The 27590-nt window shown below is 40.6% G+C and overlaps 1 protein-coding gene across 4 annotated transcripts; it reads right to left on the reverse strand.

The window, feature by feature from the left end:
- On the reverse strand, nucleotides 1–25695 carry ZDHHC7 (zinc finger DHHC-type palmitoyltransferase 7). Of its 4 annotated transcripts, XM_061357929.1 has the most exons (9): nucleotides 25574–25658; nucleotides 19131–19216; nucleotides 15327–15649; nucleotides 12488–12612; nucleotides 7773–7869; nucleotides 7233–7314; nucleotides 5928–6058; nucleotides 4349–4868; nucleotides 1–1772 (listed from the first exon to the last, which is right to left on the reverse strand). In XM_061357929.1, the coding sequence occupies exons 3-8, from the start codon at nucleotides 15630–15632 to the stop codon at nucleotides 4692–4694; spliced, it is 918 nt and encodes a 305-aa protein (XP_061213913.1). In that variant the 5' UTR covers nucleotides 15633–15649; nucleotides 19131–19216; nucleotides 25574–25658; the 3' UTR covers nucleotides 1–1772; nucleotides 4349–4691. The 4 variants fall into 4 exon arrangements, with proteins under 4 accessions (XP_061213913.1, XP_061213912.1, XP_061213914.1 ...); XM_061357928.1 differs by lacking the exon at nucleotides 19131–19216 and having other exon boundaries at nucleotides 25574–25695; XM_061357930.1 differs by lacking the exons at nucleotides 19131–19216; nucleotides 25574–25658 and adding an exon at nucleotides 18805–18826.
- Between the last annotated feature and the right edge of the window lie 1895 nt (nucleotides 25696–27590).

A 27590-nucleotide genomic window follows, 5' to 3' on the forward strand; every position in this document is an offset into this window, starting at 1 on the left:
TTTAATCAACTAAGACTTCAATTTATTAATTTTTTTACATTAAAAAAATTACAACGTAACAAGGGTTCAAAAAGCCAAATAAACCCAATTTCACACGCACACACTTGCTAAATCACAGGGTTCAACTGCTTGAAGTGATGTTTTCTGATTTTCATCAGGATTTTTTATTAAATAATATACACATTAAGAGCCTCATGAAAAAGCCAGACACATTCCTTCCCAATCTTTTAAGATGTGCAACTGAATATGCAAAGATTCTTGCGGAACTTCCCTCTCAGTTACATGAGACATAATTTTATTCATTTTACAATCAATTTCATTGGATGTGTCCACCTATAAATTCTCTAGTCTCACACATCAACCCTCTCAGGCAGAGTGAACACATTACATAGCATTGCAATGTTTTGTTCGCAGGGCCACAGATAAGAAATGGATCCCTTAGTAATTTCACCCACCCAATGGTATAAAACCCGATGATGCTGGAATCAAGATGACACAGTTACAAAGGAATGAAGAAGCAGGTCACTGAAAAAATGAATCATAACTTCTGTAGTACGTAAACTTTATAATGCAAAATTCTTCAGCATATTGAACTGCTTGAGGTGGGACAGATCGTCAGTGCTACTGGCAAAGCAAAAGCAAGAACAGGACAATTTTAAGGCAAGTCCCAGAACAGGGAGCTATTTACTTTCTAGGCACAATTTCAAGCTATGCATCAAGGCTCCTGCTTTATAATTTATATTGCTATTTATAGAACAGATTAACAATAATACAAAAAAACAGTCTAAATGTAATTTTTAAAGAATCCACTTTTAGCTGAGTTTCATTACTTGCAGGTTGTATTTCAGTACGTGAAAATTTATGAACATTTCTTAGCAATACTGTTGCTTGTCAGGCCCACATAAAGCAGTTCTAGATGTATAATGCTCTCATTTCTTCATAGTTGTGGTTGGAAAATGGTTAATTCTAAATCATAGAATAGTTAAGTGTTGGAAAGGGCCTTAAGCTCATCTTGTTCCAGTCCCCTACCATGGGCAGGTACACCACACAGTAAACCATGTCACCCAAGACTGCAGATCTTCCTACATTTAAGATCTGTTGCATCTGAGAAAGTACATTCCGCTTTCCTCTGATGTCTTTGTTTAAGGGATCATTAAGTTAACAGCTTTCCTTCTGTGTAAAGTCTGTACAATAAAAAAAGGGGCTGAGCAAGACCCTACAAAGACAGCTGTTTTCTGTGAATTGTCTCCAATCTGCAGTACATTCATTTTAATCTCACACAGGAGGTTACAGTCACTGGTTCCAGTCATCCTTGCAGAGGACTAGACACAATCTCCAAACATCTACACTTAAGTTCCTCTAGAATCAATGCATTAAGAACTGGAGACGCATATCTGGGGGCAGAATTTGGACCACAGCCATTAGTCAAAAGTGGTGTTTACTGAAGATTTAGAGTCGTAAGAGATTAACAGTGCCAAACACAAGACATTTTTTTGTGAGCCTGGGAAGACATCTGGCAGGGGTCTAAGAGTGCCTCGGATGTGTTACGCTGTTGGGTGCACCAGTCCTTTGAATCACTTGCATATAAGGAATGTGTGTCTGAAGTGGGACACAAATATACAGCTCTGTTTATTAGGACAAGCTGAAATAAAAATTAAAACTGAGCAAATTTCTTTTCCCTGAAAACTGGAATTTGAAGGCTATGTCTCATTTGAGATCAACATTCAGCATAATGTTCCTCCTTATGATTGACAACTGCACCTAAGTATATACTTTTGTCATGGGTTTAGCCGTAGCAGTCATTTTTCTCTTTCTTGGTAGCTGGTGCAGTGCTGTGTTTTGACTTTCGGGCTCGGAACAGAGCTGATAAAAAGGATGTTTTGGTTTGGCCAAGGACTTGGTGAGCCTCATGCTCTGCCAGGGAGGAGGGGAAGCCGGGAGGAAGCAGAGACAGGACATCTGACCCAGACTGACCAAAGAGGTATTCCATACCAGAGCACGTCATGCCCAGGATGTAACTGGAGTTACCCGGAAGGGCTAGGGGACTGCGGGGTTGGAGGAGGTATCGGTCGGTGCTTGGTCAGGCTGGAGGGGGCGAGTTATTGGTCACCTGGTGATGAAGTGTTGTATGCTCTTCCCTTGTTATTTCCTTTATCATTACTATTATTGGTGGTAGCAGTAGTGATTTGTGTTATACCTTAGTTACTAAACTGTTCTTATCTCAGCCCGTGGGAGTTGCATTCTTTCTGATTCTCCTCTCCGTCCCTCCAGGAGTAGGCGGAGGGCAAGAAGGGGGGGGGGGGGGGTGAGGTGTGAGTGCACAAGCTGTCTGGCTGGGGTTAAACCACGACAGTTCCTTTTGGTGCCCAACGTGGGGCTCAAAGGGGTTGAGATAATGACAGATCTGACCGGATTGATAGACACTCGTCACAATGCTGATTTATTGGCTCTCAGAGTTGTTCCTCTTGATCTCACAGCTTCAGAATGTAGTACCTTACTTAGAGCCGGTATTTGCTGTGTTAGTGTTTATCAAGTGTGGGGTTTGGGCTAAGGTTCTTGTCTCACTGTACTTTATGGCAATGACTTGTAATACGGATGGTCTCCAGCAGCAGGGCGGAACGGACGTGGCCGTGGACTGGTCCCTGGCCGTCCGGCTGCTCCTCACCGTCCTGGCCCTTGCCCTCGCCTCTGTCTGCGTGAGGCTCCGGGAAGCCGAGGGGGGGGGGCCCGGGAGCCGGCGGCTGCTGAAGCGGCCCGGGAGAGCGGCCCTGGGGGCCAAACGGGAGCGGGAGCGGGACCGGAAACTGCAAGGGGCCGGCTGCCGGTGGAGGAGGAGGTCAGGGTGGTCGAGGAGCGGGAGAAGGCGGTGGAGGAGCCGAGCCCCGCAGAGGAGGTGAGCCCTGCGGCCAAGCTCAGCCCCGCGACGGCCGAGAGGATTCCCCGGAAGCCGCCCGCCGAGCCCCAGGAGGACGCAGGAGACCCCGCAGCATTTCCCAGCAAGGCAGAGGAGGAAGAGCTGGACTCAGGGAAAAAGAAGCTGGTGGTAGGAAAGCCAGCAAGCACAGCAGCTACACCAGCCCCAGTGACAAGTACAGCAGCACCACTTGAGAGTTGTGAAGGTTTTGGATGGCCTTTGGGTATCCTTGGGACCTGCCTGCTGATTGTGATGGTGTTCACCATGTTCGCACACACACAGTGTGTTTTACCTGCCACCATTTTGTCTGATCTCAAAAGTTAAGCAGAGTCAGGTTTGGGTCTTGTCTGGGGTTAGATGACGATATGGGAGGACCAAGAGGTTTCCCCCAAGGCTGGACAGCCATGAGTGGCAGGGCATGTGGGACAGTATGGGCAATTATCTGGTCCACTGGGCCCCTCCAGTGCTTTGGAAGCATCGGAGATGGAAGGCAGCTGTATGGAGTCCCCAGCAACAAGCTGCAGAAACTGCTGGAGGGGACAGTGAATTATTTTGAGCCTGGTGGGCCCATGACCCTTAAGATATCAGAGCAGAGATGCAACATAGAGATGGACTCATGATCGAGGGGTGGACTTAGCAATGGACACTATTGCCCAGGTTATTCACAAGTGTGAACACTGTACATAGCCTCTCCTGTTCTGAAAGACTGTTACAAGAGATGAAGCCTGACATCATGGACCAGATGGACTCAACAGCTTTATAGGGAATGACCCATGCACTACGATGAGAGTGCACTTAGATAAGAGTGATGGTATATTGAAAATGTGGGATCTGAGCATGACGTGAATGGTATGGAATAAGGGGTGGATAACGTTCTGGGTTTAGCCGTAGCAGTCATTTTTCTCTTTCTTGGTGGCTGGTGCAGTGCTGTGTTTTGACTTTCGGGCTGGGAACAGAGCTGATAAAAATGATGTTTTGGTTTGGCCAAGGACTTGGTGAGCCTCATGCTCTGCCAGGGAGGAGGGGAAGCCGGGAGGCAGCAGAGACAGGACACCTGACCCAAACTGACCAAAGAGGTAATCCATACTACAGGATGTCATGCCCAGGATGTAACTGGAGTTACCCGGAAGGGCTAGAGTGGACTGCGGGGTTGGAGGAGGTATCGGTCGGTGCTTGGTCAGGCTGGGGGGGCGAGTTATCGGTCGCCTGGTGATGAAGTGTTGTATTCTCTTCCCTTGTTATTTCCTTTATCATTACTATTATTGGTGGTAGCAGCAGTAATTTGTGTTATACCTTAGTTACTAAACTGTTCTTATCTCAACCCGTGGGAGTTGCATTCTTTCTGATTCTCCTCTCCGTCCCTCCAGGAGTAGGGGAAGGGCAAGAAGGGGGGGAGTGAGTGAAAGCTGTCTGGCTGGGGTTAAACCACGACACCTTTTTATAAAAACACACAGGTAATCCCCCAACATTATTCAAATAAAAAGGGTTTAACAAAAATTAAATCTCAAAATAAATTACAGTAGCATGACAACATTTGGCTTCTTTAGTGTGACCACGTGCTTTTCCTTTGTTATCTTGCTGTTAAGACCATTACAGATCCAGTTCACGTCTCTGAAAGTTAATGAGATGTCTGTGACAATAAACGTATAAAACTCTGCTTGCTACAAGCAAATGTCTGATATCAGTTTCACCTGGTCACAGATTATATGTAGACAGCCTTCTCTGGCCGCAAAATAAGTATTATATACTATTCTCCTAAGTTCCAGCATAATTAGACTCAAACAGAAAACTCGGGTCCTCCTTTCTTTGTTCTCAGTAGAAGTCGTCTGATTCGAAATCCTGCAAAAGGATTGATCCACAGGAGTGAAGGCTGACCCCCGAAAACAGATTTCATTCCTTCCCAACGTAGTCTTCGCTCCCATGTTGGCTTTTCACTCTTCAGTCTTTCAATTTCCTGTATATAAAGAGACATGGAGCAACACACCGTTAGGTCCACAGGTTAGCAAAGTCTAACAGCATTTACTGAAACTTATGACTATCTGGCATTCTTTCAGTGTATAGCTAGTGAGCTGATCGGTTTCTTACTATTACCTACTTAGTAAGGAAGAAATAAGAGTGGCTGATTCAGCCCTGTTGGAACAGGGCAGAAGACTTAGAACATAAAGTGTGTACAAAAAGGCTGGTCTACCTCTACCTCTACCTCTTCCCCCCTCAAACTAAAAGATAAAATAACCAGAAAAGCTGATGTTACAGTAAAGGATCTACACAGAATATACTTACACTAGAAGTTGTTTACATGATTAATGAAATGAGACAATAAGGCTTCCAAGAAGGCTCTTGTACTGCAATTACTGAAGCTAGGCTTACTCTCCCAAATGCACTACTTTGATGATCATTTCTTGTACTTCCCACTGACGAGGGCTTGATACTTACCAATTTTTTTTTTCACAGCTACTTTCCAGTACAGAAATAAACTTTTAAACAGCCTCACGTGAGAAAATTCTGAGAAGCCACAAGATTCAAATTCCTTCTGTTTCCAGTCAGTAATCCATTACAAAACATCTCAAGGCTTAACACTGCAGGGCAGGGGAGCCAAAGGTCCAAAGCATGGTGATACTCTAATACAAAGTGTACCAGAAGTAGAGGAAAGCCTGAAGGGTTGATGCAAGATACCTAGTTTAAGTGTAAGCCTGAGAAGAGCAGACATTTCTCACAGCAGGTATCAGGAGTTTGTGACAGATGAGAAGTGAAAGACCAAACTGAGGTCAAAATCTGTGCAGTGCTTGTAATTGAAAACCTAATTATAAAATTTAGGTCAGAAAAGCAAATAATGCAAGAACTCTTGCTAAAAAGCAAACCCCAAGAAAGTATTTCAATCCTTAAAACTGCAGAAAATAAAAATGAAGATTTGAGGTTTTTTCCAAAGCAAGAGCCTCCCCATATCAAATAAAATACCATCTAATCACACCTTCCTAAAATAACCGTTACAGCATACGAAAGTAGAGGTCTTTACCGTTTCATCATTCCATACTGAGTGGATCTGGGTGCCAAACATGACTGCAGTGAAAGTGAGAAACAGGAAACCCTCAAGGCACAAGAAGATCATCAGGATCACAGTTACAGGTGGGGAGAAGTCACTGCATTCTGTGAAAATGATATATGTAGTTATAATAAATAAATAAAAGTCTACAGAGCATGTTCATACTAAGATGTCTCTTCAACAAACAGCAATAAAAGTTAAATATCTGGCAGTTGAAAAAGTATTTTCAACAATTATACTTCTAATTTCTAGCATGGCAGCAGCTATATTTGCTGCCCAAGGAAATAAAGAATTTTATGGAAGTAACATTTTTGGCTTCCTATAAAGCATATGGTACTGCACTGCTGCAATCCTGCCTCAGTATCTCAAGGATATCAAATAAATGTTTGCGCATGAGACAATTTAAGTACTCAGAACTGCACATATATAAAGATGAGAGCAGCTTGAAGTTTCATGCACGACAAACACTGCAAAAACCTCCACTGCCAGCTCTGACTTGCTAATTAATATTAGCAAGATGTTCCATTTTGCTGCAATTCCTATTATTATTTGAATTCTCTACCCAAAGTAAGCAAATTCAGTCTTAAACTTACACTCACATCTTGGGAGAACAACTGATCTACTGATTATAGTTAAAGAAAGAAGAAATGGGATCGTATAAAGAAAGCAGAATGCTTCAAGTAAAATAAAGGACTAAGATTCCATCCATTTAATAGAATATTCAGCAAAAGCAGTCACATGGATTCCCCTGTTGTTTCAGGTATCAGGAAGAACATATGATCAACCATCTTCTGGCAAAAGCACTAGGTCAGAACGAGCTCTGGTACACTGGAACATTAAGAAATGCAAGTCAGAGGCCTAAACAAACAACTGGGTCAATTTAGGAAATTTCTTTTCTACAGGAGCCCCACAGTTGGCTCCAGTAACAAAATGAAGAAGAAATTCTGTTGTTCACAGAACTGTGCTGTGACACACAAAGCCCAGCTGGCAGTTTCAGGTAATATAGCACTGAGGTGGCTGAGGACCAGCTGCCTGCTTACTTTCTATTACAGAGGTAGTAAATTCTTTACTATGTGGAAACAGTTTTTACAGTGAATGTCTAAAAGGCAACCAAAAAGAGACAGAGATGGGTAAACAGGAAACAAGTATGAAATATTTTCAGGACCTCACTTTAAAAAGATTGAAGTCCTGTAATATTTCATACATGGGACTAAAATAAGTGTAACTTTCCCTTAATATCCGCTGTATTATGACAGTGAAAGTTAAGTATTTGCTTACCAGTCCACTGCCCTCGGACACAGGAGAAAAACTGAAAACCACACAGTATGAGCGCATGAGCTGAAATTAGGGCTGTATACATCTGGAAATAAGACAGTGTGCTTACTTTTGACTGCTGCCAGGTAGTAAAGCAGACATTCCTACCAGCCAACCTTCAGCACTCCACAGCAAACACACTTCCCTATTTCAATATTTAATTCAACACAATGATGTAAAACCAAATTCTAAGTAAGTTTAAATCTAAAAACATGGGTAACAATGAAAGTTTAAGGATTAGCTCCCTAAACATAGCTCCATTTCTCTAATCTTTATTACATAAAACACAGCAAAATTAAGATAGTTAATAACAATATTAAAGAGTACATGATCAAAATAAGTATCTTCTTCTTGGAGAATATCTTGCATAGAATTAAACAAAAAAAATACCAACAACAAAACCCAATTGTGCCTTTAAGCCATTAATCACTACTAAGCACAACCAAAACTGTTATAATCAGGGTAGATTTTTACTGAAATCAAGCTGGTTTTTTTTTCACTTACCGTAAACAGAACAAAAAACCTCTGATTTTTCTCCCCCACACAATTATTCACCCATGGGCAGTGGTGATCCATCTTTCGAATACATCGTTTGCAAATACTGAGGGATAGAAAAAAAGACTTTCATTGAGAAACAGTACTTCACATTTTAATATTGCAACAAGGATACCCAGCGGTCATAAGATGATGTGCTGTATTCTTTCTTGACAAACTGCTAACAGTTATTATATCTGCATTTCTGCAAAGAAACTATTTGCTCACTCACAACTCAGGTTTTGGTTGTTACAAAACTGACTGTGTACATAAAATATTCTTCATATACGAAAAACAGTATTAACATGAAAATCACTGCTTATCCAAAAAATGTTCCTTGTTAGTTCTGTACCTAATTGCTTTGGTGCTGCCCAGTTCTGAGTCAAGGTTATCTCCACAAGTCAAATACTTTAGTAACTCCATTTTACATGTGCTAAGCCATACAGCACCAGAGGGCTCTTTTCTCTTATATTCAGGTCCATCTGCAGTTAAATACAAAGTTATAGAAGAGAAACAGAACAGCTGTGACATGTGTTGAGGGTCTTCCGTTAAGTTCATCAGCTTAAGCAATACTGATACTGAATTCTCCTAGCTTTGTGCTTAAGACAGCCACACACAAAACATTCCAATTTTCCTGCAGAAAATAAACAATATTGCGCATTTTCTTTTTGGCAGTTACAAAGGCAAATAAGCCTAAAAAATGCAGGCATTATTATTCAAAACCCTCTGGGTTTATAGAATCATAGAATAGTTAGGGTTGGAAAGGACCTTAAGATCATCAAGTTTTAATGCATGCTTATTTATATCTGTTTAACTGTGAGTGCTGCAGTGACAAGTCATGAAGCAAAGCCAGATGATTGTCAATAAAGTGAAGAAAAGGGTGTTTGTGTAGGGAAATAAATGCTCCAACGCATAATTTTTAAGCCAACATATATGCATGATTTTAAGGTAATTCAGCAAGAGACAGAACTTCTGTGCAGCTTATATGGGAGAATCCCAAATATCTCACTACTCCTCTGAAGCTCGCTTTGCCCTTAGCTATCATAACCCAGCCCCTAAATTCCCACTGCCTCTTGTTTTATAGATGGTAAAGACAATTCATCCTCAGATGCAAATTACTTTTTCACTAATAATTAAACTACTTAAATTAGCTACTAATTTACTGGTAGTGCCAGTTACACATGAAAATCCCAACATCAAAACTAAACACCACAACAATTCTCTAGGGCAGAAGAAACAGGTATCACTGAAGAAAGGCATTCAGAAGGTTCACCAAAAGATTTTCATTTCACACAGCCTGCTGCCTGTAAGTTCAGCCTCTCATTAATTTCCCAAGCTCTGTGGGAAGGTGAGCTAGCTCCAGCTACCACAACCATGCAACCCTCTTAATGTAACACATAATATACACTATCACCCTAAAAAAGAATATTAATGTGAAATACTAAGTAAAATCATACCCAGACTCAATCAAGCCAAACACTGGAAGATGTGAGGTGGGCGCTTTTGCTCATTCAGTGTTTCACACAAGCCCACGCAGAGCTCTCCAAGACATCAGATGTCTGGAACCCTGCCTTCCTTTCTAATCTCACACCATGCTTCAACAAACGTTTCCAGCCAACAAACACACAGCAGTGCTTAACACAGTGGTTCTGCCTTCTTCCTACCCACATCACTTGTATTCTAGTCCTTTCCTTGTCCAAGCACAGATGTTTTTGCAGCAAGAGTTTGGGGAAGTCACTGTATGAGTTGCAACCTGGGTCGTGTCACTGTGTATGGACTCTCATGCATTACACAAGAGAAAGGAGCAATATGGTAATGAGAACAAGCAGCTGTGGGTGAAGGACAGTCTTCTGCAGCTTGGCACTGCAGCTGAATGCACGCCGGCAACAGCAGATGCAGTTACAGACTGGAATGCCAAAGGTAACATCCAGAAACACACAGCTAATTGCTTAAAAGAAATTGCTCTGCATAACAGAAATTCATAGGAAGACTGATGCAGACATCTCAGTGAGTTGTTTCTGGATAACAGCTCCCCACACACAAACACAAGCACCCAGAATAGGCCAGAAATAATGACAGCTGTGCTCCTTCAGTGAGAATGAAATAGCCTTCACTTGGGATAAGACTCTTCTTTATGCTGAAAACATTAACTGCTTAATAAAATAAAATCTCCGTTTAATGTGTTTCACTGAGGCTAGCTATTTAGCTGTAAATAAGTTTCTTGTTCTTTTTTGCCATCACTAAATGTGTATTATGAAACTATTTTTCTTCCTTAAAAGAAATCGTGCTACAGTATTGCACAACAATTTTCACAAATACATCATAAGAGTCTCCTCTGTTAATAATTTACTACTCAAAACACTGTGGCTTTGAGTGCAAGTATTTCCCAACAGGAACCAACTTCAATTTCCATTTTCAAGTCTCTTCCATCAGCAAATTGCCACTTTGACTACTTGGGACTAGACCACCCTTTTAATGTCCTTGGAATGGGTTTGTAAGCCAATAAAAAGTTGGCAGTACAATCAAACAAACCTTTTTTCTATTCAGTAAACTACTGTAGTGCTAAGTCCATGGCAAAGAATCAGATTAAATGAAACAAAGACAATTAAACCAGATATCCAACTACTGAGAAAAACATGACAGCAGGCTTACAACAGATACACTTTCAGGCTCTGACCTCCTCTTTCAGATGCTCTGTGAAGGCAATTATGCAATGCACAAGCACCAGAATGCATCCTTTGCCCTTACATGGAACATCTCACAGTGTTTTTTACCACAGCATAAAAAGTAAAACAATGCACAAGACGTTCAAAGCTCAGTCCCTAAGCCACTGGTTATTGAAAACAAACTCTTCGAACGTATCACAGATTTCCTTCATTACCCATTCTTGCCCTGCTTTAGCAATAAATGTTGCTCAAATTCTTGCTGTAAACAACATCTCTGACGTCCCTACTTAATTTTCACTTTTATTCCACAAAGAAATAATTTTTCAATAAAAACCACCTTAACTGGGATCACAGGCCACTGGAACGTCCAAGATAACACAGTGCCTGCCAAGGATGATGGCCCAAATGTACCAAAGGGGCACTGAAAAATGTACCTGAAACCTCCATAGTTGCTAGCTCCAGGTCTAACAGATGTGGGTCTAACTTCCCAGAGAACAACCTGTCTTTCCAATACTCCAGCTTGTCTGCCCATATGCAGAGCTTAATGTAAGATATCTTCATTTAAGACTACTTCCAAATTAGTAAATCCTATCAGGACTGAAGATGTGGAAAACACAAAGATACCTGCAAAGTCACTTAGGAACCAGCCTAAATTCAAGATGAAAAAATTATTAAGGTCCAACCTACACTTAGGAGAGGCTCTCAGGTGTCCCTTTACTGCCTCCCATGGACACAGTGCCAATGAACAGACTGCACAAAGCTGTTGGAGACCCCCAGAGATCAGCAGCTTATATTTTTCCACAAGAAAGCAGCTGCTCTGCTTCTACCCCCAGGCCCACCAAGCAATGGGTACAGCTGTCTTCATGTAATGCTCTACTGAAGCTAATAAAACCAGCCAGAACCAAACTCACTGCCCAGGAAGAAAGGCCTGGTACCTGCATCCATGCAAAAGCTGACCTACAACACAGAGAGACTAGCTGAAGATAATTCTATACTTGACTATTTATACATGGAACTTTTCCCTTCACACTCCAGATACAAAAGCCCACTCACATCTGAGAGAACAAGACTTCAGTGGCTGGTTATTTATAATGGAAATAGCTCTGCAGCCATATTGCTCACAAAGATAATCGACATACACTGAGACATTTAATTTAGAAAGCACAAATTTACAGAGTAATTTCGGAGTCCTGACAAGACTTCACTCTGTTCTTCTGATTGGCACTGACTCACAGACTTAACTGTAATATGCCACACAATTCAATACATACCACTCCTTACACCTAGAGAGCCACCAGAAACATTTACATATTTATGTAAGCCTTAATTATGCAGGCATATCTATTTTCAACTCTCACACAATAAACTTTACAAATGCATATCCACAGTGCCTGGAAACACAAAAGACTGAGAATTAGAATGTATATATTTACCATCTCTTCCCTTAGTTCAAATTATCATCACTTCTGTGGTTATTAAAATGAATCTTCAATAGGCAGAAATGCATTTACAATTATGCGCACCACTATGGGAAAATAATTTGACAATTCACATGTAACTTCAAATGACACACAAAGGAGACAAGACACAAATTAAAGCAACAGTTTAGAACTCATCTGTATGTTGTTAATTTAAACTGCAGGAGATGTTTGTTTCTTAAATAAATTTTCTTGTTCTAAAATAAACTTCCTTGAGATTTTCCCTTGCCTTGCATTATCAACAGTATGGCGTAATAATTATAATGATGCTGAGGAAAAAATATTCAGAGATCGAACACTATTTAAGACACCACAGTATGGTTATTTTTAAAAGCTCCTGAATCTCTTGCTTTTTTCCTATCACCCACATTCATTTTTGGCCATAGTATATTACATCTATAAAATACTCCGCAATGTATGAATTTGAAAGTTTACTGGATACCAAAAGCAACTTGTGGTGAAAAAAAATCAACCCCACGTAACTATCAGGAACATTATTCTAAGAATCAATATGCATAACTGCTTTAAAACTATGGCATACCTGCAGTGGTGTGCACGCTCAGGTTTGATACTACAGCACTTTGGACATTTGTAGATCACTTCTCCTGGTTTCAGTTGCAAATTATCCATGTATTCTTTAGTGGCGTTTCCTTTGGGTACAGCCCCCTGAAACAATTTCAGTTAAAGGAGAGAAAGCTTCTTAAATGGTCTGAGAATGTTTTAAAATACATTTTATAGACTTCATACCAGTAATCTCAGCATAATTGCTGAAATGAATTCAGTTTATTCAAAGCTAGTCTGCTATAAGCCAGAATCATTTAGAAACGCATAAATTACCTCTGCCTGACCTCAAATGCACTTTCATTTCTGCAAGACTCATCTGTGGCCAAGTATTAGCATAATTCTGACAGAATCTGTTGTCACCAGCATACATAAAGTATCTTTACATGCAGATATAAGCTTTATGGGTACAATATTTGCTGACAGCAAGACATACTTTCTTACAGCAGCATATGTTAATTGCGACATTCGATTATTAGGTGAAGACATCCCCAGAAGTTAAATCAACAACTACTTGAAAGATGTTATTTCAAATCTCTGCATCCAAGACTTAGCCCCATGTATACAGGTTTTTGAGACGCAGCAGTCACCTTTTTTAACTTTATACTTCAGCTTTTAGTTGACACTGTTAGCATGAACCACCACTGCCTTCTTTATTCTACATCTAGTGTCATCTGCTGCCTTCTGCTACTGTGGAAGTTTGTGTAGCTACCTGGTAAACAGTTGAAGGAACTGATCCAAAAGAAAAATAACCAGTCAGGAAAATAAATTATTTTTTTGTGATTAGTTCTCTGAGCTGTTCATCACAGAGCTGCATTAGCAGCTGCTCAACACAATGAGGAAGATGATGGAACAGACAGAAAAAGTAGGCAGGATTGCTTCTTCCAGTAACAATATCAATCGAGAGCCTTCTGAGATCAGAATCTAATTCTGGATTAGTAAGAAGAAAATAATGGACATTATCAGTGTCATCTCGCTTATTTATAGAGCTAAAAGTTTATCTGTGACAGGAAGTGATCGTGAAATAAACCAGAATGTGAAATGAATGTGGCCTTTCTGTACCAACTCCTCCAGATGAGCACCTACATGACACAGAGATAACCTCCAGGTTGTCTTAAATCATCTGCAACACTCTTTCGCATTCAAAAAGAGCCCACTGGCAACACCATGAATTTACAGAGACACCTTAAGGAAGTTTGTAGGACAGAATTAAAAAAAAACAGGAGGCACTTTGGATTCAATTGCAAAACACCCCTCTACTCTGGCAGAAAGTTTTTGTTGGGTATGTCCTGGAATAACAGTCTTGTGTTTGTATTGCCTGAGACACAGCCATGTTCTGCCCTAGATGAACTCTTCAGCTAAGTGGTGCTTCAAGCTAGAGCCAGCTGGCCTTTGGAAGTGCACAGACTCAAATAGAGTTTCTGAAACTCGCACATTGTATTGCTGAAGTGTTTTTTGCGACATGAATGTTCTCATTGAAGTGAGTACTTTGGTGTAAACATGGTGAATTATCCCAGAGAGAACTCCTAAACACAGGTAAATTCACGTTTATAAAACAAGTCTCACATCCACCTATTCACCTGTCACTAAGGACAGTAACTTCAGGCCATACTTTTGGCATTTTGCTGAAAAAATATGTTCTATTTCAAAGCATCTTTCACAGTCTCTGATGGCCACCAATTTAATAAGAAAAAAAAATCAATTTTAATAGTTATATTATTCATGTGTTGAGGCAGTTTATTCCTTTTTTCCGTCAATCTTAGTTCTTATTACACTATCACGTCTTCCACCCTGGGAGTCACAAGGAAAGGAGTGGTGAAAAAAAAAAAAGGCAGTGATTCATTTCAATTACTATCATGTTTTATCCATAAAGAACAACATAGGTCTAGAAAGACACACAGTTTTACAAGAATGAATTCTTAAGCAATATATCCTTCAACCATTAACTTTCTTAGCTGTTGCAGTCTGTAGAAGTCGGCACATTTCATCACTGGGTGTGGGCTCAGAAGTAAGTCAAAGACCTAGGAAACCATTAAGTACAACAAACTCCTGGCTTTTTTGAACACTCCCCTAACTTCCATATACACTGTTACGATCTCAAAAATCTGGAGAAAACAGAAGTGTTTACCCTTACCCTTATCTCCCCAGATTTATTCCCTTAAAGAGAGTAGTAGATTTTAATACAAAATAAACAATTTAATCTCCTGAACTCTTGAAGAGTCCTAAGAAAAGAGTACTTCCAAGATCTCTCACACCTACACTCTTCCAGAGTGGGTTCAACTTAAATCTCCCTTACCACTGACTCCACATAATTAAACACAGTAATAATGGAATCATGTATGACAGTAGTTCTTACTTGATGCCAATATGTGACTGAGGTTTTACAGCATATCTACCCCTATAAGGTCTTTCATGTGCCATAAATGTAAGATACATTTCAAAAAGTACAACAGGGTGAAGCTGCAACTTCTTACGAAGTTTCAAAAATATATCTGACAAACAAAAGTAAGAAAATTTGGACAGAAAAGACTAAAACTATCACCTTCTTCAGAACCTGGGTTAATATTTTACAAATAAACTGAATTTCCCAAGAGCCTACCTCTCCCTCTTAATTTCATGCTGCCTGCTCAAGTCAAAAATTATTTACAGTTTCAACAGAACAACAGGAAAAGTACAGATATCACGCCTTCACCTTGAGGGTTTTGAATCTAACACCATTTTTCCTAGCAGGAGACAACTGATATCACTTGCTCACATCTCTGCAGACGATAAGCAACATGAAAGAACAATCCAACGTGAAGAAACAACTGCATACTTACTGGATCAGTTAGCATCGTTCTCAGATGCGATGACAAAGCTAGTACTGCCAAGCAGTTAAAGAGAACACCGTTGATCACTGAATACCAAAAGTCTTTGGAAGGCAGCAACATGACAAAAGTCACTACGAAGTCTGCATAGACAACCAGAAGCCATGTCATTATAGCACAGACCATACCGCAGCCATCTCGGATGAACCAAACCCCCTCTGCCATGTCAGCCTCTGAGGAAGAGGAATCATAGCTGTCATTTTCAGCAAGAAGTGGGTGGTGCTCAACATCACGGAATCTGTGCCCTGATGACTGCATGGTTTTCCGGCCTTGCCCTGCAGGAAGCAAAGATATACCATTATCATGCTCGAGGAAACTGGAAATACAGGTGGCTCTTGGTTATTGTGTAAGATAAAACATATACCAGTTGAAAACAGATTACTGAGATTACTTTTTTTAAAATCAAAACCTGAACAATTCTATGACTACACAGATACGAAGTATTTCTGTAATTAAAAGACACTAATTTACAGAGTTTCATAAACAATTTTGTAAGCAAATTTCTGAGTTTTATAATACTGTAATTTTTTTTCTTATCGCTTTGGTTTGCATGGCAAAGTTTGGATAGAAGGGGGGGCTATAGGCTTCTGGGAGAAGCTGCTAGAAGCTTCCCTTATGTCCAACATAGCCAATGCAGATTGCTCCAAGACAGACCTGCCACAGGTTAAGGCCAAGCCCAGCAGTGACAGTGATAGAACCTCTGGGATAATATATTTTAAAAGAGGGGGGGAAACCTGTGCAACTGTAGCCAGAGAGAGAAGTGAGAATACAGGACAGAAACAGCTCTGCAGACACCAAGGTCAGTGACAAAAGAGGAGAGGAGGTGCTCCAGGCACTGAGGCAGAGGTTCTCCTGCAGCCCATGGTGCAGCCCATGGGGAGGCAGGTTGTGTCACTCAGCCCATGAAGGTCCACAGTAGAGCAAGCATCCACCTGCAGCCTGTGCAGGACCCCACACTGAAGCAGGGGAATGCCCAAAGGAGGCTGTGTCCCTGTGGGAGCCCATGCCGGAGCTGGCTCCTGGCAGGATGTGTGGCCCTGTGGAGAAAGAAGCCCACAATACAGCAGGCTGTCTGGCAAGACGTGTGACCTTGCAAGGGAACCGTGCGAGAGCAGTCAGTCTGTTCCTGAAGGATTACACCCCAGGGAAGGGACCCATGCTGGAGTAGTTTATAAAGAACTGCAGCCCATGGGAAGGACCCATGTTGGAGAAGTTTATGGAAGACTCTCTTCTGCAGGAGGGATGCTAGCTACAGCAGGGGAAGAGTGATGAGTCCTCTCCTGAAGAGGAAAGAGCCACAGAGACAATATACGATAAACTGACCACAAACACCACAAGCCAGTGGTGGGGAGGAGGGTAGAGAAATAGCTAGTAAAGAGCAGCTTTGGTGGGCACCTGGCATCCACACAGAGTCAACCCACCACAATCATGCAACTTCAATGGTTGACAAAGTGATTCTAGAATAGTTTTGTTTCCATTCTGTTGTGCCTGTAAACCATTCTTCCTCTTCTGTTTAAAATGTAGCCTCTTTCTTCTATCTCAAACTAAAATGGCAAAGCCTTCATTAAATTACAACTCCTGTCTCTCAGAACACAGCAAGTAATGGCACCAAACTGTTGGCTTTTCATACTGCTCCAGCAGCCCTGGGAAGAGCAGAAGGAAACGTAGAATGGAAATAAAGCCATTTAGTACATTGTTCACAACAAAAAACACTGCAAGTTAGTAAGCAGCTACATTTGTTGACAAAAGTGTGATTGCCTTGAAAAAACCACAAACCCAATACAAAGATACATTGGATAACTTACAAAACTTACTCAGATCAGACCAAACTTCAGGGATACTAGCGGCAGTGGTTAAATTAGCATGGCAATGGATAATATGAGTCAGATTTTCAAAGAACACATTAATTTAATTTCATGAAAACCCTTCTAGGACTTTATTGTTGCTCCAGAATGGAACAAAGATCTGAAACCTTGAAAACAGCACTATTTTCCAGACATTTCTAAAAAGCAAAGATATGGAAGAACTGAAGTGGTTTCAACCAATAGGAGACAAACTAAAGCTTTAACATTACACATCAAGAATAACCTGCTACTTTAGAAGCATATTGTGTTCTAAAATTCATATTGATTCATGCAACTAAAGGCCACGTCTGAGGGAAACTTGAAAGCATTTATATTGATTTATGATAGCCAAGCAGTAGTCTCCATTTTTATTTCTTATTAAGGCAGCCTATGTATGACTCGCAGGAATTATGGCACTTCAACTTACATCCCAAGACCCTGAATATAGGATCACTTTGTTAGTCTAAAATGGTCAAAGTGTCCATTACCAGGTAAAGAGCCTCTTACACCAAGATAGTTTGCAGATGAAGCTGTGTATTTCTAAACCCTTTAAAAACTCCCAGTCCTATCTAACAGGAATCAGATAACTACATTCTGCCCAGTAAATCCTTCTGATCTTTAAGCTTTAATGCCAGAACTAGGCAGGAATAATCCAAGAGACCAGAAATGAAAACAAGTACCTGCAGATTGCAGTGTAGAGATCCCAGAGCAACAGTTAAAATAACTAGCTGAGATGCTCATAGAACACAGTTAAGTGTGGGCTACCTTTTCTGGCTCTGAAACAGAACAAACTGAAATACAGCATTGGTGTTTGGATCTTACCACTAACAATGCAGTATTAAAATTTCTAGGAGTTACACTGTGTTTTCTAGCCACACATTGGGGTTTCTGCAGTTCTGTGTTGGGTTTTTTTTTGTTTTGCTTTGGGTTTTTTTGGAAGGGGGAGTGAGTTGTTTTGGGTTTTTTTTTTAGCTTTGTTTTTTTGGGGGTTAATTTTTTTACACCAGTCCCCTCTCTTACCAGAATGCAGCTATCTAAGCCATGGAGGAAGGTTCACATACTAGAAAAATACCTTAAAAAAGAAAAAAACTTCACCTCCCTTAAAAGCCATTCAAGCTTAACTTAACCTAGATAAGGCTCACTTTTCAGCCACTTTCAATTATCCTAATCTTTCTGTATGTTTACAGCTAAAATTACAATCCATGCCAATTCATTTCAATAGCACTTTGTGACATCAACCACTCCTTGTGGTCAAGACTTGTAAAAGAAAATTCAAGCTCATGAAGCCTATGTACTTAGCAGCTAGAACATGCAGCTATTATTTCATCAACAATGGGCACATAAAACTTTTAACAAAAGCTTTTGTCTAACTTTTTCTCTCTCAAAAAGAAGAAACCACGAAAAAAATGCATCTACAATAAATTCTCAATTAAGCCTTGAAGTATATGACGGGCTGACAGCAAAGCAATGTTACCAGACACACAAAATACCCAACAAAGGCTCCAAAAAGCCAAACTTCTCAATAGGTAAGCAGCATTACCCAGATGTTTCAACTATTTGAGAGGCATCAATGACTTGAAACCAACCTCCCAATTCTGAAACTTCTTTAAGAACACAAATTTGGAATTCTTCCTAGCTAAGGTGCAGCACCTCAGGAGAGAAAACCCCAAATGATTATTTTTCAAACAGGGCAAGTTTTCAGCTGCTCAAATCAACAAATTACCTTAAGTAATTCTGAAAGTAATGTATCTGTATTAATGTATGTCACAACAAATGTGAATTTTTAGATCAATTCTGCAAGCAACTCCTTTGCATACAAATGAAATGGCATTAAATTACTGCTCTCGTTTTGTTTAACTCTTATTAAAGACAACCAAGAAATTTTTAGCACAACAGAAAAAAACCCACATACCTCACAAATGTTTTGTATGTTATTTTGACATCATGTCCTTCCTTTGGGCTATCCTAGGCTATTCTCATAGTCATATCCGATGTAATCTGAAAAGATATCATGAACAAACTGATCAGTAAAGCACTCATTTCATCAGGAAAATAGTGTTAAGCACAAATTACATATATAGATAGTAGTACTTTGAAATGTGCTGCATGTACGTACAGCAATCAAACTTCTGATCAAGAAGAAAAAAAACCTTTTAGATTAAGTTATCAAAGAACAAAACTAAAACACTCTAAACACTGTTTCAAGTAACTCTGCATTTGTCTTGTTCACTGTTTTTGCTGCATATCCAGGTTTTAGCATTACAAAGTAATGAATCCAAAGACCAACTTGCTTTTCTTGTTCCCCATGCCTGTATGTCTAAGAGATAGAATATGCAAAAAATAATAATCTTATTTTATTGTCTTTAGAACTTACAGCAAGCTTTTTGGTAGCAGAGTATTAATAATAAGTATACATGCCTACCACTATTTCCGTAATTGTAAGATAAGATAGGAAAAAAATGTTTTAACTCAAATTAATATATAAAAGAAAATGGCCCACAGCTATGCCAAAAGGAATACACACTTAGAAAGTTCTCTTTGCTAGAATTCCACCATATAGACAAATAATCACCATACAACCTATGATATACAAATCAATATAAGGACTGAAATGCTGTCATGAGCTGTTCTAACCATACTTAATTTGACAATACAAATGTTCCATAATCTTGAATCATATCCCTTCCTTTTCACAAGGACACAATATTCACACGCATCACAACATATTCACATGTGCAAAGTAAGTGCTCATTAGTAGTCTCAAAAGTGTAGAAGATTTCCTTTTTCATAGTGAAAGGAGAATGAACTTATTTTAGATAGAAAACCAGGTACCAGTTTGAAAATTTTAGCAGTCAACTTTTGGAAATCACTACATGACATCTGGAGTGCAAATGCAGCACAAAATTTTTGAGTTAGATTTCTATTTGGAGTAGAGAACAGAAAAGATGTGGGCCTAACTTTCTGACTGGAAAAGTTAGTGACCACACACATGATGCACAGAAAGTGGTGAAGCACTGGTTTCTGTCAAATTAAGTTGGGAGCCCTTCTCTATGCAACAGCATTGAATGCCATTGCTGTTGTCTCATCCGGTCCTACTGCTGCAAACCATAACATCTGTCTGGCAATTAAACCCCCAATACATGATCAAGGAAGATTTTCTTGCTTTGTTCTAGAGCTTAGAGTAGGAACTTGGAATGTGTCTGGTTAAAGCTGGCTAAACAAGTACCTAAGTTTATTTCTTCAGTTGTTTTATTTTCGAGTATTTAAAATAAATTTTGTGACACGAAAGCATTACTCTTTCACTTGGACAGTTAATTTAAATTAACATATTTTGAGAGAAACAAAAGGATTCTGACATTTAACAGCTATAGAAAATATACCACTACTTACTACTTGTAAATGAAAGCATCCAAAACCAACTTGTTAGAAAAAGGCATTCAAAACATTACTGTTGGAGTTCCTCACTATATATTTTCAAATTTTCCCAGATCAATAGGAATTATATCAATGCAGACTTCCCCTGAAAATGAGAAGCCTCTTGTCTTATTTAAACAAACTCGTATATTCTATTGCAAGCCTACACAGTAATGCAAACATTGATTATGTACATATAACTGCATGAAGCTACTGACTGCTTTCTTTTTTGCCTTACAAATAAGCTTTTATACTTCTGTTAAACCAGTTTTCACAACATTTTGAAATCCACAATCATTAAGTTGTCACTGACATAGCATTTAGTGGAAGCTAAGTAAAAACTCACAAAAAGAAGTTGAGTGTATCACATTAATTTGCAGTGTCATCCACCCATTCTTCGAGCTGAAGATGACAAGCAATAGAAGATGACACTCTAAGCCTCCGCAGGTGAAATATTAGAAGTCAGAGTCATCATTCCAAACTGTTACAGAGAATTTATTGAGAAGACAGGGACATGATTTTTTCAGTTGGCTCTCTAATCCTAAATACAATTGTATGCCAAATTTCAGAAGCTACCATAGCCTCATTGGTTACTGGTTTATGTGGAAGTGCCAAGGTTCAACTTTTGCGAGAATAACAGGTTTAGTCACTCTCATGTAATTTCCCCTTCTGCTCCTGCATGTTGTTCTCCTCTCCAGCTGCCTACACCTCAGATTACCCCCTGCTTTGGGTCCCTTCAAGGGAAAGAGGATCAATGTTTGAAAAGCATTTAGACTTTACAAAGAGCTAAGCATCCCTACTGAGATTCTCACAGCTTTCCTCTAGAATAATCATTTATTTGCCTCAGTGTCTGTCCTAACCAAATTTACATTGAGTTTCTGTTGCATTCTTAAAGAACAAGCCTCCGAGACAAAGCATTACACTCCAACATCTAATATGCCAAGCAACTGCTTTTAACTTGACCTTTTAATTATCTAATGACTTTTTAATTATATAATTATCCAATGTTTCATGCAAAACATCATCTGTTTGCACAGGTGATTATATTAAACCTGATCCAACACAGTTCCACTCTTAGGGGTTATTTGAAATTCTCAGGTTGAGAATGTCTCACTGTTACTGAAATGCAGGCCCAAATGCAGATGTATTACTGAAATAAAAAACCAAAACACCAAACTTTTGAATAAGTTACATTACAAAACTCATTATCACTGGAAAGATGTCTTGCAAAATGGCTCTGCCTAAGATGTTTTGTTTTCCAATGGCGCTAATGATCTACTGCACCTTCCTTCCCTGTGTTTACTGGAAGAAGGTTACCAAGGGCATTAGGAAGACAAATGATATAATACAACTATTGTATCATGAGGCCCCAGCACTGTCAATTAAACAAAAAGGGCACCTCAGTGTAAGCACAGCTCTTTTCCCTACTATTTTTTGAAGAAGAAAGGAAAAACATTGTAGGAAAATTTTATTTTACTTTTTAAAAAGAGATACACAGATATGAATCTATATACAAGCTAAAAATCCATCAGATGTCAAAACCTAAACCATTTTTGGTGACTTTTTCCTTCATACTATACAGTGGACAGATTCATAAGAATCCTCATATTTCAGTTATGATGCGGATAAAGATTATTTCAACATTTCTGACTGCACAATGACAGAGGTCAGTAATTGCAGGGTCAGGAACAGACATTGCACACTAGAATTATAATCCCACAGCACTTGCATACAATGGATTTAAGTCCTACCTAAAAAGCACTGCACTGGTGGCAAATCAAAATCACCAAACTGTAATTTCATTAAAAGATTACGGTGTAAATATTAACTTCAATAATTGCAGAAATTTTAAGTAAAGCTCATGCGCACACCTACTACTGCATCCAATACCATGGGCAATTTGGACCATTCCTTATTGACAGATAACTGTCCATCAGATAATGTCTAGAGACATTCATGCCTGATTTAGGTGAATAACCTACTTTTTATTACAGATACATGCAATCCAAATTGCAAAGCCATCTGATAAGTAAACTGTGGTTTCTTTCAACTTCTCAGTGGCTAGTCTAGCAAACAACCTCACAACAAATAAAACAACTCTAATAACTACATCAAGCAGTGAAAGCACTGAAAACCCTTTAGCTCAGCCCCAGCAGCAGCCCAGCTCTGTACAAGGAGACCTCTGCTAGGGTTTCAGGGCTGACCTCTCTCAGCAACCATAATGTGAGACAGGACAGGCTAACAAGTATTCAGAAGAACCAGTTCATCCTTCATTTCCAATTTGCCCCAACAGATTCAACCTTTGCTATCTGAACTTACAAAGAGATATGCCTGATTTCAAGAATCTGGGACATAGGTAACACGGAGCACATAGTTCTGGAAAGCAGCAGCATGGCAACCCATGATACAACCCTAAAGTGGTGTTACCAACTTATTCCCAAGTCTATCCCACACCCTCAGTGGCATCATCTCTCTAAACCCTTGTTGCTTTTGCTCTAACTTAATATATTTTGTACCATAAACATGGCATATATTTAATATATTAAATATGGTACCTTCCTCATTAATTTCTTGTTTATGCCTCATAGCCCTCCTTTGTACTGACCTGTATCTGCTCTACAGCAAGCACAATGGCCCTTTTCGGTGGAAACAATTAATTAATATGATGCTGTTTATATGCAAACACCTGGCAACATATTCAAGAGACAATCTGCAGTAAGTATAATTCCAACACAGTCAAGTTTCAAGCTATTGTAATAATTCTCCTTACACCAGTCTCTTATTACACACCAAAGGCCAGGCCATAGGGAAACACTGGAATTGCTTCTTCTCAGCTTTAAAAGAGGATATGCTGCTTCTAAATAATCTCAGAAAAAGGGTATACGCAAGAAGTACTTAAGCATAAGTATGGATGTCTTGCACAGAAACTGGTCTTCTAATTACTTAAGTCTTTATGGCAACAGCATATTTACAAACACTCTCAAAACCCAGCAATGAGAATTCAAGGTAAAACATGTTACGCAAAACAAAAGGAAAAAAAACATCTAGACATGTCTTCAGAATGTGTACTTATAAAAGGAATTAAAGAGCTCTGCTATCAGAAATAATCAGTAGATTTGTGATACCAAATCACTTTTACACAAGCACTGCTCAGCATGGTATCTTTCTGATAAGAAATTTTCCCCCTGCACTATAGCTGATACACAAAGAACTCACTGAGCTCCAACAGAAAGGATAGGGCACTTCTGAGCTAAAAAACAACCTTCATCTAAGAGCAGGACTTGAACACAATCGATGTCTGGGCTTTGTACCTTACATCTTCTGGAAGAAGGCCACAAATTCAGATTCAGATTAAAATCCAGAAAGCTAGATGCCTAAATCAGTATCAGTATTGTTAAGCAGAAAAAGAAAATTTTACTTCTTTGTCAAGGGCAACTGAGTGAATCACATTCTACTTTAGACTATGATTTTTTAATTCTAGTTTTTTGCTTTACTCAAAACTACATATATTTATTATGTTTAATAAAATTATGTAATTATATTTAAAGGTTATAACTCAACTATATTAACTTTTATTATCAATTTTTATAAATATACACAATAAATATTACTATTAATAATATTCATTATATCATTATTTAATTATATTTAAAGCTATATATGCTTTAATTATAGCACATATACCTATGTGCTATACCCTAAAACTGAATGAGGGTAGCTTGGGTATCACACATACTCATTGCAATGTGATATAAGGCTGGCAAGGACATTTTTCTGTCAGCTGTTATATCCACATCCACATGTGATTCTTCCAGGCTCCAAAAAGTAATGCCATAGATCAAAATTCAACTAATTTCACCAGCAATTTTCAGTATCCATTAAAAGAGTGTTCAAGCCTTTGTTTCAATGGTTTGTCATATGAGATAAAGCCTCACATTTCATTCCTCATTGTCAGTCTTTCAACTGCTGCAGAATTCCTTAAAAGTTCTATGTCTTCATAAAAGGCATAAGAAAGAAATGCATCAGACATATACGATACAAAATATACTACATTAGAGCGAAACCAAGAAAGTTTTAGATATGAAAAGTAGTATCAGATTCTTTCAGCCACAAACAGCTTTCAGATCTTTAACTCTAATCTAAGCACACTAAAATCTCACATCAGTTTCATCTGCTAATGAATCAGTACAGCTCTGCTTTATCTGTAAATTTTCAAAGTCGGAGAGCACCCACTTCAAAAGATCTGTTAATATGAACAGTCACAGTGGCTTCAACCTAATTATGTCTTCAGCAAAGCGAGCAGTTACATCACTGTAATTCAGCATCCTGACACCATTATACAACTGTATGTATAGTATTGAAAATAGCCAATGCTTTACCAATCCTTTTTTCTACGGCGCAGACCACATACGTGCTGTGCTGTACAAACCTACCCTCCCGTTTCTCAGAGTACGAACTATCTGCGTCCCCACTTTCTCCAACCGTACCAGCACCACGGAAATCAGCAAAACTCCCTAAAGCAAGCGCCAGGGCATCACCGAAAAGCGGCTGCTGTTCTCCTTCCTTCCAGCTTCCCACGGCGGCAGCTGCGACTCCACAACACAGCCGTGCTGGGGACCAGGGACGCTTCTCTCAGCTTGTTTCCATTGGTGCTGACAGGTTTCAGTTTTAAATAACCCGAACAGAAGCAAGAGCACAGGCAGGACACCGAAACACCTCGTTAAGACCTGGCACCGACCGCCAGCAAGGACGGGGACTGAGGGGCGCCCAGCGCCCGCCCGGAGAAGCGGCGGCACCCTTCCCCGCCCGTCCTTCGCCAGGGCCCCCACGCTCCTTCTCCATAGGGAGAGGGCAAGGCAGGACCCGCGGCGGCGGGCGCCCTAAGGGGAACCGGCTCGGTGAGGGGACGATAGCCCGGGAAGGGAACGGGAGTGGATTTACCTCAGCGGCGGCTGCCCCGCTGCCCGCAGCGCTGCGGCTGGCGCCGTGCCGACGGTGCGGTGGAGCGAGCCGGGGCCGTGCCCCCGCCGCTCAGCCACCGCCGTCGCGGCCACCGTGCCCGCTGCCGTGCGCCCCGAGGAACCGAGGACTCCCGGAAGCGGGAAGGGCACCACAGCAGGAGGCGGAAGCCGGGCGCGGGGAACTGCGCAAGCGCCGAGTCGGGCTGGGGGGCGGGAGGGGAGCTTCCCTGTGGACGAGCTACGCAGGCGCATAGCAGAGCAAGGGTGCACGTGGTGCACATCCTGCTGTGCGCATGCGCGGCCACAAGAGGCCTGTCCTTGGCTGGGAGGTGCGTGTGCGGGCGGCGCCGCTGGAAGGCGCTGTGGGCGGAGGAGGAGATGAGGGGTGGTACTGGGACGTGATGCAGGTTCGCGTTCTTCCGTTCTGATAAGAATTCGTGATATGAGAGTAAAATTGTGTTCTTTCGGTGTAAAACTGGGTTTCTTCCCTCGGTTGCAGAGTGAAGGTGCGGGGCCTGTCGGCAGCGCGGCCATGGCACCGAGCTCACCGTGTCATTGGGTGAGCCATGGCGGTGCTGCTGCACCAGGGAGCTGACCCCTGCTCAGTTCCTCCTCGTCCCTTCGAAGCCCTCCCTCATCGCCAGCAGCAGCACATCCCTCTCCACCCGCCGTAACAGAGTACAGACCCAGCGGGGTTCACTTCAGTTCTTCCATGATGGGTTTTTGCTTTATGCCTATGGGGGGTTTCATGGGGTTAGTTCATTACAGTTGTTACTTAAGAAGAGTGATTTGGCATGGAAGTCCAGAGTGTATTCACTAAAGTTGATCATTCTAGGCTACAACATAAGTAGTTGAGTTAGCTTTAGATGGAAATAAAAAGTGGACATTTTACAAGGACGTGGTGATAGGACAAGAGGAATGGCCTTAACCTGCCAGAGGGGAGGTTGAGATGAGCTCTTAGGCAGAAGCTTTTCTGTGAGGGTACCCAGAGAAGCTGTGGCTGCCCCATCCCTGGAAGTGTTCAAGGACAGGTTGGACACAGGGGCTTGGAGCAACCCGCTCTAGTGGAAGAGGTCCCTGCCCGTGGCAGGGATCGAAACTGGATGAGCTTTAAGCTCCCTTCCAACTCAAACCATTCTGTGATTCTATGAAATACAGTTTCATGAGACTCAGAATTTTCCATTAGAAAAAAATACATACCCAGTAGCTTTAAAAATCTGATGCAAAATAGCAAATGCAGCGTGTGAGCTGAGGGTACGTTTGAAACACATAAAGATAAAAATGCTGAAGGATAACAAACCAAAATTGCAGCAGCTTGGGCATGCTTCTGCATCTTTTTTATCTTGCAGCAGCACCACCACCTAGTGGGACCTGGGCTGCAAGTGCGTGAAGGGCTGTGCGTGCTGCAAGTACAACGTTCAGCTGCCCACACGCCTGTGTGCTTCTTTTCGTTTCCAACTGCTTCTGTGATGAAACATTAAGGATTTAAGAAAAGCTTGTGTGTAGTCTTCTGTCTCCAAGGGTTTCATATGGTAAAATAAGTAAATCGATGCCAATATCTCTGCTGCTCAAATAAAAGTATGGAAATATCTATAGACACAAAATTATAAGGGCTGATCTTTTTCTGAAGCTATTTCCCTCCATGTTTGCCCTTAATATAACTAGTGTCATCTAGCCAGAAGTAAAAACAAAATGAAGAAATGCTTCATTTCTTGGGTACATACTTAACAAGAGGTTCAGCGCTGATTATAGCGAGTTTAACCCTTGAGAAAACTGACATGCATTGATGTCCTTGCACTTTTATTTCAGGATGGCTGAGAAATGATAAACGATGGTTACCCAGGAGCTACAAAAAAGTTAGGTACTGTGTTGGGTTTGGTTTTTTTTTTAGCATTATCAGCTAGACAGGACTCTATGTTCTCACACCCTGGAGCTATGTACTTCAGCAGTTCCCACACATCCTTTATCCCTTCTAATTAAGTGGAGGTTTTGCAGTC

Source organism: Neopsephotus bourkii, unplaced genomic scaffold (assembly GCF_033783945.1).
Source record: "Neopsephotus bourkii isolate Nb327-2 ecotype Australia unplaced genomic scaffold, CSIRO-AGI_Nbou_v1 NB_926, whole genome shotgun sequence".
In the NCBI taxonomy this organism is placed as follows: domain Eukaryota; kingdom Metazoa; phylum Chordata; class Aves; order Psittaciformes; family Psittacidae; genus Neopsephotus; species Neopsephotus bourkii.

Excerpts from the sequence above, each read along its gene's own strand:
- ZDHHC7 (XM_061357928.1), bottom strand. The coding sequence starts at position 15,632 with ATGCAGTCATCAGGGCACAGATTCCGTGATGTTGAGCACCACCCACTT. Across the intron at positions 7,315-7,772 it reads GGTTTTTTGTTCTGTTTACG|ATGTATACAGCCCTAATTTC; the intron begins GTAAGTGAAAAA and ends TCTTATTTCCAG. Across the intron at positions 4,869-5,927 it reads CAGTATGGAATGATGAAACG|GAAATTGAAAGACTGAAGAG; the intron begins GTAAAGACCTCT and ends CTTTATATACAG.